The following is a 12,154-nucleotide window of genomic DNA, read 5'->3' as shown; positions in this document are numbered from 1 at the left end:
GTGTGATGGGTCACTGATAATATTACGGGCTCGGGACACGCAGCGCTGGGATGACAAGTCCTGAATGGAGGAAAGAGGAGCCCCGATGATCCTCTCTGCTGTCCTCACCACTCTCCTCAGGTTCTTCCAATCGGAGGCGCTGCAACCTCCACACCACACCGAGAGACAGCTTGTCAGAATGCTCTCTATGGTGCTTCGGTAGAACGTCCTCATGATGGGTGGGGGCAGGTGGGCTCTCCTCATCCTCCGCAGGAAGTACAAGCGCTTCTGTGCCCTCTTGACCAGTGTTGTGGTGTTCACAGTCCAGGTGAGGTCGTCTGTGATGTGGACTCCCAGGAATTTAGTGCTGCTGACCACCTCCACGGCTGAGCTGTTGATGATCAGTGGAGCGTGGTGAGGCTGGTTCTTCCTGAAGTCGACGATGATCTCCTTCGTCTTCTCCACATTCAGGATCAGGCTATTTTCTCTGCACCAGCCCACCAACTGCTCCACCTCCTCTCTGTAGTCCAGGTCGTTGTTGTCCCTGATGAGGCCCACCACCGTTGTGTCGTCTGCAAACTTCACGAAGTAATTGGTGGTGAACCTGGGGGCGCAGTCGTGTGTCATCAGGGTGAACAGCAGGGGGCTCAGGACGCAGCCCTGAGGGGAGCCTGTGCTGAGGGTGATGACATCTGAGGTGTTCTGTCCGACCCGGACTGACTGAGGTCTGTTGGTGAGGAAGTCTAGCAGCCAGTTTCGAAGGGGGGTGCTGAAGCCCAGGTGTTCCAGTTTTTCCACCAGATGTTGTGGAATGATGGTGTTAAACGCTGAGCTGAAGTCCAGGAACAGCAACCGCACGTGGGTGTTCCTCTCCTCCAGGTGAGCCAGGCTCAGGTGAAGAACGGAGGAGAAAGCATCCTCAGTAGAGCGGTTCTGCCGGTAGGCAAACTGGAACGGATCGAATGTTGGGGGGAGTCTGGAGACTATGTGTTCTTTGAGCAGCCTTTCGAAGCACTTCATCATGATGGGAGTCAGTGCCACAGGTCTGTAGTCATTCAATGAGGTGATTTGAGGTTTCTTCGGCACCGGAATGATGGAGGCAGCCTTGAAGCATACTGGCACTTTGGCTTGGTCCAGCGAGATGTTAAAAATGTCTGTGATGACACCAGCCAGCTGGCCTGCACATTCCTTGAACACCCGCCCAGGTATGTTGTCGGGGCCTGGGGCCTTACGTGGGTTGACTCTTCTCAGAGTCTTCCACACGTCGGCTGAGTCAAGGCAGAGGGCCTCCTCTTCCTGGTGGGGAACAGTTTTAACTGCAGGAGTGCTGTTTAGTGCCTCAAAACGCCCAAAGAAGTTATTTAGACCATTTAGGAAGTCAGCATCAACCTCACCCACCGGGGGGGAGGGTACGTTGTAGTCCGTGATCGCCCGTATGCCTTGCCACGTACTCCTGGTGTTATTGGCGTCGTGGAAAAAATCCTGAATTTTTCGACTGTGGCTTCGCTTCGCTAGCCTGATGGCACGGTTCAAGTTGGCTCTCGCTGTCCTCAGTGCCTCCTTGTCTCCAGACTTGAAGGCTGAGTTCCGTGCTCGTAGCGTATGACGTACCTCCTCAGTCATCCAGGGTCGTTGGTTGGCTCGGGTGATGATGTTCTTAGTGGTGCTGACGTCCTCGGTGCATTTGTTGATGTAGGCTGACACAGTCATGGCGTACTCATCAATGTCGATCTGATTGTCATATGTTGCTGCTGATTTGAACATGTCCCAGTCAGAGCACTCAAAGCAGTCCTGGAGTGCCTCCATGGCCCCCTCAGACCACACCCTCACCTGCTTCACTGTGGGTTTTGCTCTGATCAGCAGGGGCCTGTATGCAGGGATTAGCATAACAGATAGGTGGTCTGAAGAGCCGAGGTGGGGGCGGGGGGCTGCTCTGAATGCATCCTTTATATTGGTGTAAACCAAGTCCAGAGTGTTCTCTCGCCGAGTTGGAAAATCCACGTGTTGGTAAAAATGAGGGAGAATAGTCTTCATGTTAGCCTGGTTGAAGTCCCCAGCAATGATGAAAACACCCTCTGTGTGCGTGGATTGCAGCTCACTGATTGTCCGATAGAGAACACTCATGGCCTCTTTAGTATTAGCGCTAGGAGGCACATACACAGCCGTGATGCTAACAACAGTAAACTCTCTGGGCAGGTAGAAGGGTCTGCAGTTAACGGTCAAAAGCTCGATGTCCGAAGAGCAGAAGCTGGCGACAGATCTAGCATTTTTGCACCAGTTGTTGTTGATGTAGACACACAGCCCACCTCCTCGGGATTTACCGCTTAGCTCGCTGTTTCTGTCGGCGCGGAATGTAGCAAGCCCCTCCAGGCTAACGGCGTTGTCCGGTATTGATGAGTTCAGCCATGTCTCCGTCAGGATGAGAGCGCAGCAGTTTCTAACCTCCCTCTTTGAAGAGAGTTCCAGTTGTAGATGGTCCATTTTATTATCCAGTGAGCGGACGTTGGAGAGGAAGATGGATGGAAGCGGCGGTTTGTAGGGGTTAGCTTTAAGCTTAGCCGTTAGCCCACCTCGACAGCCGCGCTTTCGCCGCCGGTCACACCGCCTACGCTTACTCCTCCTCCGGCGTGTGCTGCCCGGCGAGCCCGCTGCATCGTGAGCTTCTGGGGCTAGCGCCCTAAGCACTCCGAGGCTACGTAAACAGACTAGGGTAGTTGTGGCTACGAGTCCGAAAACCCTTGATGACCGTACCTCCAGCAGGCGCTGGCGATCATATACTAATCTACTGGATGGATAAACTAAACTTTGTGTTGTTTGTAGTGTCCTAGGCGACATATTTTGTGAAAATACTCGTCGGTTGTTGAGAGCCGTCGCGGCCGCGGCCAACTCGGGCGCCGCCATTTTGGAAAAAGTATAGTTAGCAACCATGTTGAGAAGGTTGATGTATAAAAGGGGTAGGAAAAAAACAAGCAATAGCTTCTTCCTTCTCCTTTTTTAAACATGTTGATTTATGTGCCATGAAATTATGTGAAAATGTGAAAAAAAAAGGATTTTGTGTTTGGTCGATCTTATGTTCCAAAATAAATTTCACTTCACTAATTCAACTCGTTTCAACATCATTCGGCATCATTCCCCAAGAAGTTATTCAAAGTCTTCGCCTTCACACGCAATTTCTCCAGAAATTGCATTTTCTAGTTTTGGTTGTGCTCTTGTCTGTGACAGAGAGCTAAAATTTCAAATATTATTAAGTAGTGATCAGACATAACAGTAGTGTATGGCAGCACTGATATATTTGAGGTTGCCAGTCCTCGGGATAATACCAGATCTAAGGTATTTCCGTTTTTATGCGTTGCTGTCAGTATGGCCTGCATAAAACCTAACGTATCAATTAAAGTCTTAAAAGCCAAAGTAAGTGGCTCTGACGGTAAATTCATGTGGATATTGAAATCCCCCATAATTATTATATGATCCGCATTTGTCACTAGATCAGCCACGAATTCTGAAAATTCATCCAGGAAGCCAGAGTAAGCCCCGGGTGGACGGTAAATAACAGCACAATAGAATGACGGTGGAGCTGTGGAACGGACAATGAGAACTTCAAATGTTTAAAATACATTAATCGAACGAGGCCTAAATCTAAGATCGGACTTCGACAAAAGGGCGACACCCCCACCCTTTTTTCGAGGACGCGCTACATGCGAGCTCACATAATTTGGAGGCGATGCTTCGTTAAGCAGCAGCAGTTCATTAGGTTTTAACCAGGTCTCGCAAAGACCAAAAACATTTAGATTATGTTCCGTGATGAGGTCATTAATGAGTACTGCTTTCGTATGAAGTGATCTAATATTCCTAAAACTGAGTTTAAGTGTAATCGGTCGATCAGGGTTCGTATTTATTGAAGGATTTTTAAATGAAATACGAGTAAGATTGTGTTCTCTAGGCCTGACATCACCTCTCAAATGTTTATTAGCGCGGTGGGACGATACGACCGTAGGAATTTGATAGTAAATATTCGATACACATGTAATATTATCTGAAACAGGCACCGTTTCATCAGCGATACCGGTCGGGGTAGAGTGATTGGATTTGTTTACTAACTCAGTAGAAAGTGTGTCCACGTGTACTGTAGCACTATTCAAACTGTGACGCTCTAGTCTACACAAGGAGCTATTTGCATGCTGGTAGTCTAGCCTAGTGCTAGTTAACTTCAACTTAACAGACTCCAAACCCATCCTAACAGGTGGTCTAGTCACCTGTGACCTGGCCTGCTCTAAAGTGACCTGTCATGAATGGCTCAAACAGTAATCTATATTCCTTGAAAGAGTGAAGGCGCCTTCACGGTTGGGATGAAGGTTAGTCCTTCCTCAGCAGGTCGGGGCGACCCCAGCAGGAGTACCAGTTATCTATAAAATACAGTCCCTGCTTTTTACAGAACCCATCGATTAAGGGAGACTAATCTACTAATCCTCTCATCAGTGCCTCTCCCAGGCAGGGTGCCAGAGACAAATACTCGATGCCGACTCATCTTTCTGGCGAGATCACAAGTCCTCGACATGTTTTTCTTTGTGATCTCTGATTGCCTCATGCTAACATCATTGGCGCCGACGTGTATCACTATGTCCGATTAGCGAGTGTTGTTGGACCTACGCTGTTGACTAGGCCTATTGTGAGTCAGCTCCCTAAGATTAGCTTCGCTGTCGAGTGCTCTGCCTCCAGGAATACACATTGCCGTGGCTGGATTTTTAAGCGTGATTTTCGGGTAATGGAGTCACCTATGACCAAAGTGCGAGGGCCAGTAGACCGAGATGACTTTGGACGGCTCATCGCGGTTAGCAAGCCGCTTAGGGCTAATGCTAACTGGGCTCGCGGGCTGACGACAGCCCGCGTCTGTGTCCGCCACATCTACTGTTATCGCACTATTCTGCTGTAGCTGGCGGACACGTCCCTCTAGCAGGGACAACTCCTTTAAGAGAAGGGTGCAGTTGGTGCATGAAGCCGTACAAACCTCTTGATCCGCAGCCATACTTACGTGTCCGATGATCGACGGTAGACAAACAGCCACGAAGCCTCCTCAGAGAGCCAAACAGTGACGTGGACGAAATGGCAGGGATTTCAAATTCAAAATCTCGCAAACTCAAGGGCCTTCGACTTAACACTTCACCTTCTTAATTTTGGGGGTGTCCTCTACTCACACCACTAATCAAACTCACTTTGTTCCATAATCATGTATTACTGTTTTTGAGTAGCTTATTCATTATTTAATTTGAACTATTTTAAATAAAATCCCATACCATATCCCAATCACACATAAAAACACTCAATAAAGCACACTGCTCCGAAGTCCCGTTGTCCCAATCAAACATTTTAACTCAGGAGTCGGTCTTCCTTTACTGATGACCTCCTGCTTCGACCGAAAATCCATAGTTGAAAATCGTTTGAGTTCGAACACGTAATCCTCCATTGTAAAACGAAATGTAAAAACGAAAAGAAAAAAAAACGAATGTAAAACGAAATAAATGGACGACTGCTCCTCAGTTGTTCACTGTAAATTTGAACTGGAGATCACTTTCAAGCACCACTGTACCACACAGGGTGCTGATGGCTTTCTCCGCTTGCAAGCGTTAAATAGCCAAACTGTCTCACGTGTGGTAGCCATTGATTTCTTTTGTTCAGACAAGGTGTGTAGGTCTTACCTTGATAACTTTTCAGACAGTTTCGGCAGCAACTTCCGCCTTCGTCAGAGAGTGTCACACGGTGGTGTGTGTGACACGTCTTTTCAGCTGTTGTTACTACGAGGGCGTGACCCTCCTGTCAGATTTGACAGGTGGATCAGGCCCCCTGCTGTCCTCTCGCCGCTCCAAAATGCTGGGCCAAGTGTGTGAGAGCATGTATGCTCCCTCATCTCGGTTCATAGTGTATTGTCCATTTTTTCTGATTTCTATAGCCTCCATAATACAGCGGTGGTGTCGATTTTCTTCGGTGCGGATGATTCTGGCTTTGTTCCAGTTCATAACATGGTTCTCCTTTTTGCAGTGATCTGTTATGGCTGATTTGTGGGTCTCTTGCAGTGCCTTTTCCTTTGTCGCTCTTGTGTGTATCTTGACCGTCTCCTCGCATTCCTTTTGGTGTTCTTTCTTCCTTGCGCTGAAGCTCCTTCCCGTTTCAACGATGTATGTTTTATTGCATATTTGGCAGGGTATTTCGTATATTGTATTGCACTTGTTGTCTTGTTCTATTTTGTCCTTGGGGTGTACTAACAACCGTCTCAGTTTTTTATGTGGTTTGACCGGTGTGCTGATATGATATTTTCGCATTGCTCTCTGTATTTTTTCTGTGATTCCTCTGATGTATGGTAGTGTTACCATTCCTCTGTTTTCCGTCTATAGGTGGGTTTCTTCTTTTTCTTTGGTTCTGTTTATTTTTTCTTGACTTGTGCTGCTCCTTTGTTTATAGCCCATTGTGAATATTGACATATTTTTAGTGCTTGTTGAATGTGCTTCTCTTCTGTTGCTCTGTCTTCTGGGTCCGTGATTATTGTTGCGCGTTCGTGAAGTGGTCTGATGACTGACATTTTGTGTGCTGTGGGGTGTTCTGATGTCCGTAATAAATATTGATCGGTGTTGGTGTTTTTTTTGTGAATTTGTATGTCTCCGCTGTCTGTGTGCTGTATTTTGATATCTAAAATTGTGATGGTATTGTCTATTTCTTCTTCGTGGGTGAATTGTATGCTTCCAGTAGTGTCTATTGTGTTAAGGTGATCTGTGAACTGCTGCATATGGCCGGTTTTTATTTTTTCTATGATGTCGTCCACGTACCTTTTCCACATTGTGGGTCTGAGTGCTTCGGGTGCTGTTGTAATAGCTTTTTCCTCTAAGTCCTCCATAAAAAAGCCGCACATGATGGCCGACAGAGGGTCCCACATCGCGAAGCCTTCTTTTTGTCTGTATATTTGATTCCTGAAAGTGAAGTATGTGGATGTGGCAATAAACTGTAGTAACTGTATTATGTCCGGAGTGGTGAGGTTGGTGTGTTTTTTAAGAGTCCTGTCTGTCTGCAGTCGGTCTTGCACGATTTTTAATGTTGCTTGTACTGGTGTTTTGGTGAAAAGTGATACAACGTCATGTGATATGAATCAGGGATGAGAATCTTCCGCGGATCCGCGGATTTCCGTGTTTTTTTCCGTCGGGGGGTATCATTTTCGTGAATCGTGTAGATCCGTTGAGAAATTTGTTTTTATATGGAGGGAGCATTTTGGCGCTACTTTCGTCACATCATTTGCCTACTCATTTGCCTAATTAGCTAAAGTTTTAGCCAGCATGGCGAAAGTTTTAGAGAAAAAAGACGAGGGTCGTGCCAGGGAAATAGACAAGTCGAACGGGATCAGGAACTGCTTCAGATGGGCTCGAGAGCAGCGTCATTTTACAACTCGGAACACAAAGACGCTCTTAAAGCAATGCGACAGTGAGCACCCGGCGTGCTGCGGTTGCGCGATCGAACTAAATTAAGCTCCCTGCACACTGAGGTCCACTTAAATTTTGGAAAGTACATCAGTACTTTAAAAATATTTTCTAAATTTCAGCGGCGGCTCTGTCACAATAATGCGATCAGAGCGGTGCAGTTGCGCGGTCGGCGACGCGCTACGTTTGCGTGTTCGGCGGTGCGCTGCAGTTTCGCGATTGGACAAAATTAGGCTCCCTGCGCACTTAGGTCCACTTGAGTTTTGGAAAGTACATCAGGAGTTTAAAAATATTTTCTAAATTTCAGCGACGGCTCTGTCACAATAATGCAACCAGCGCGGTGCAGTTGCGCGGTCGGCGACGTGCTACGGTTGCGCGTTCGGCGGTGCGCTGCAGTTGCGGGATCGGACAAATATGCACAAATGAAAAAGTGGTGAAAAAAGTCTTGGAACGGATTAAAAAAATTCCATTATTTGTAATGGGAAAAATAGATTCGACTGATTCGCTTTTCGAACCACCCTCTGGAACAGATTGTGGTCGAAAAGCGAGGCTTGACTGTATTATCTTCACCTTGGTAGTCCACCGAACAGAAATATTTTTTTAACAAAACAGTTGAAATTGAGTGATGAAATTAATGGTTTTGGGGTTGCTATACTGCCAAAATCCAGGAGTTTCCAGGGAGCTTTTCCTCCTGAGCCCCCTCCGGGGCGTTGCCCCTGGCCCCCTGCGGCAAGTGGGGGGGAGCACAGGCCCTCCTGAATATTTCCTCCTTGCCCATCTTAATGTCTTTGAGTTCTTTTCCTAGTTATTTTGAGTTCTTGCAGTGTTGTTCCGTTTGTCCAAGTATGGGTTTTATTATTTCTGCGATAGCCTTTGACAAATTGTAAGTGACTGATCTGATACTGTCAACTATTGGGCATAGTGGTGTTCCTGGTTTGTGGATTTTTGGTGTGCCGTATGTGTGTGGTCTGATGTTTGCTGTGGGTATGAGATGGTTGTACGTTTGCTTGTCAATTTTGTTGTCAGTTAATAATGGTTTTAGTAGTGCCTTGAGTTTATTTTTATTTTCTTCTGTTGGGTCTTTTTTGAGGATCTCGTAGGTCAGGGGTAGGCAATTCCGGTCCTCGAGGCCCGAGGTCCTGCATGTTTTCTATGTCACCCTGTTGCAACACACCTGATTCAAATGGTCAGATAATTAGCAAGGTCTGCAGAAGCTGGATAACAATCCTGATCATTTGAATCAGGTGTGTTGCAACAGGGTGACATAGAAAACATGCAGGACCTCGGCCCTTGAGGACCGTAATTGCCTACCCCTGTCGTAGGTGTTGGTGTCATTTAACATGTCCTGGATTTCTTTTTCATATTTTTCTGTGTCCATAATGACTGTGGTTCTGCCTTTGTCCACTGGTAAAATAGTGATTTTCTCATTTTTTGTTAATGAGTTTAAGGCTCTTGCTTCCTCTCTGGTGATGTTGCTGGGTGGTGGTTGCGCTGTTTTCAAAATGCCCACCAACTCGTTGCGTAGTGCGGCTTTTTTCCTCACGTCCGGTATTTTTTCGCAAGCGAGTTCAGTTGCCAGGATGAAATCTTCGTATGGGATGTTTTTGGGTGTGACTGCAAAGTTGAGTCCTTTTGATAATACATTTCGTTCGGCCTCTGTCAGGGTGTGCTTTGATTCGTTGTGTATCCAATTGTCGTTGACGGGTGTTTTTTGTTGTGCTTGTTTCAGTGCCTTTTCTATCGGTTTCTTTATTTTCTTTATTTTATGTGTTGTGTTTTTGTGGCTATGAATTCATCTTCGTGTGTTTTGTTGAAGTGCTCTTCTATCCATTCTTCCTTCTCCTTTTTGGGGGGATACCGGTGTTTGAAGTCCTCCAGCTGTTGCCGTAAATCCGTGCTGATGTTATGTAATTTGTTCGTTGTGCACCTAATTCTTTCTTTTACCAGAGTCATCCGCACCTTACTTATTATTTTTCTGCATTTTTAGTTGGGATGGTTTTTTTTATGTTTAGGCTGTTCGGGATGATGCCTTCGTCTCGACAACGGAGGTTAAATCTGAGGTGGTTTCTACAACATGCTCGTTTTTTAAGGGTGTTTTCGATGCGGCGAAAGTCTTTGACGCATTTTTCTCCATAATTCATGCGTAATAGTTGAATTGTGTTCATTATGTCTTCGTTGATGATAGCCATTGATTTATTTTGTTCAGACAAGGTGTGTAGGTCTTACCTTGATAACTTTTCCGACAGTTTCGGCAGCAACTTCCGCCTTCGTCAGAGAGTGTCACACGATGGTGTGTGTTAGAGTGGTGCTCACTTATTTTGCAAGAACCACACGGGAGACAGTATGCCTTTTGAACACTTGCAAGTGGAGAGCTTGTTCGTCGCTGTGCATACAACGATGATTGAACGAAGTCTGACTTTGGAGTCTTGCAAGAGAGTTTTTATTGAGAGAAAGCAGGGTGGGGGTGAGAGTGGACAGGATGGGGTTGAAGCCCCTGGCGTCTGGTCAAAGCATAGCAGGGGGTCTTTTACGACGTTGGGGGAAACAGAACAACTTAGATTGCTTCCTCTGCAGCTAAGAATTACCACAACAAATTTTACTCAGGACCATGATGCACTAGCAAAAAAGGGAGACCAACAATAAATACTATTGATTTCTTTATTAGTCTATTTAGATGTACGTATTTTTTCACTGATTCTTCAAGATGATGTATTTGGTCAGAATGTTTGCCGTTTGATGTGATTTCGCCTCATTAGATAAACATCTTTCATAAATCTGACCTGCAGGCGCTGAAGTGATGGAAATATTATTCATAATAACAGTGTCGTATTTAATGAGAGTCACATAGTAGTTTTGGGGTAAAATCTTTTTTTTAATGCTGTTAATAAATGCATTTGTTTTGAAAAAGCTATTTTTGATTATCCATGCTTTACTACCTACTAAAAGTAAAAACCTTTTATGCAATGACCTTTACATGTCATTCCTATTACTTCACACAAACACTACATCCATATGCTCCTGGTTCGGTCCCCCGGTCAAAATTTAGAACCCAATTCGGCCCGCAAGTCAAAAAGTTTGCCCAGCCACAGTTGTTGGTAGACAGTCATGGAATACAAATGTGTTCCTCACTTCTGCCACAGTGTACACTGTGTATTGTATGTATTTAGTATTTTATTATGATACACGATATTGTCATATATTGTATGTTTGACACAGATGTTCAAAAAAAATTCCCATATCCGCAAAACAGACCAACCACAATCTTAAATCATACTGTCTTCCAGCCAGTGATCTAGTGTGACGTCATCAAAAGGCTCAGGCCCCGAGCCAATGTGAATACGCGAATAGGTCTGGTACCTACACTGGCTCTGCCCAAGATTGCACCCTCATTTGAATAACATTTCCTTCTGTATTTCACAAAATCTGTTAAAATAAAAAAGTAAAAGTGGGAGTAAAAAGTAATACAAACAAACTGGATTGAAAATTTAACCCAAAAATATCCAATTAAGAACATCAAAACACAATACTAAATATAAGAGAAACAAGTACAAAATAAATAAATAATACATATAAAAATAAATATTGCAATAAAAAACATTATGATTATACAAAACAATTGAATATTAATTTACACAGGTTTAAATTACTTTTAAATTTATATTCGGTTTTAGTTGCACTTTTACTTAATTTTGGATTTTGGAGCTTTTGACTCGTGCGGGAAATCATAATCTAGACACGGCGGGAACGATCAGCCGTAGCCTCATCCGCATTCCTATCTGAAGACGGCGGTAGTGCACGGTAAAAGTTGTTTGAAGGTGGTCATAGAGCGAGAGAAAGAGAAAGCGAAAGAGAGAGAGAGCGCGTGAGAGTAGGGGGTTTGTTAGAAGCCGAATTTACCTTTGCCCCCACCCCAGATGTCTTACAAATTCAATTGATTAAGATAGTTTAACAGGTTTTGGAATCTTTTGGCAGTATGAAATGATGCAGTCAAAATGGCTTTCCTCCTAATATGCTTTCACTTCGTCGCGCAAGGTAAGTGCCAAAATTTACCAAATTCTGTTCTCTTGAACTACTCATGACAATTTTTAACGTGCCATTATTTATAAAACGTTAAGGAACTCTTACTCAATGAGTTCAACGTTATTTGGGTCGGGGTGTACCCTTCATTGCAGAAGTGTACAGTGTATACGTAGTCGTAGAGCAAATAATCATTCTCTCGCATTCAGCAGCTCCTGTTCCTAGTAGCCAGAGAAGTAAATAATCAAAACGTCACACAGGTTAACAGTAACATTTAAGTAGCCTGCTAATTGCCCAATGACGACATTAAACGCACGCGCACACCCACACATACACACGCACACCCACACATACACACGCACACACACACTACTTGTCAGGAAAAATATTGCACAAGTACAAACCCTCTGATTGTGAATGATTGTGAATACTTGTGAACACTGAAATGTCTTATTTTCTTAGTTCTTCAAGAAAGCATATCCATCTTTGTGTTTTAAAGCAAAACAAAGCATACATGGACATCAATAAGCAACCCGCAGATCATCTGTGTAAGCGTGAGAACGAAACGACAAACAGTTTTGAATGATACGTAGGTGTATGCAAACCCATCACGAGACCTCTGTCAAGGGGGTGAGCACCTGAAATGCTTGGGGGTGCCAATTGTTTTTACCCTATAAACGACTGCATGCATGTGCAACAAA

General features: G+C 44.8%; 1 protein-coding gene across 1 annotated transcript in view; it reads left to right on the top strand.

Annotated features, from left to right (window-relative positions):
* Positions 1–11,242: 11,242 nt before the first annotated feature.
* The window catches only part of LOC119139693 (interferon alpha/beta receptor 1b-like), a 198,996-nt gene continuing 198,084 nt past the window's right edge, over positions 11,243–12,154 (top strand). Inside the window, exon 1 of the mRNA XM_037280628.1 lies at positions 11,243–11,468. Coding sequence (XP_037136523.1) covers positions 11,429–11,468 — 40 coding nt within the window. The 5' untranslated portion in view covers positions 11,243–11,428. The remainder of the gene's footprint in view (positions 11,469–12,154) is intronic.

The sequence above is a fragment of the Syngnathus acus genome, chromosome 21 (assembly GCF_901709675.1).
Source record: "Syngnathus acus chromosome 21, fSynAcu1.2, whole genome shotgun sequence".
NCBI classification, from domain to species: Eukaryota; Metazoa; Chordata; class Actinopteri; order Syngnathiformes; family Syngnathidae; genus Syngnathus; species Syngnathus acus.
This window is presented reverse-complemented; position numbering and strand designations above follow the sequence as displayed.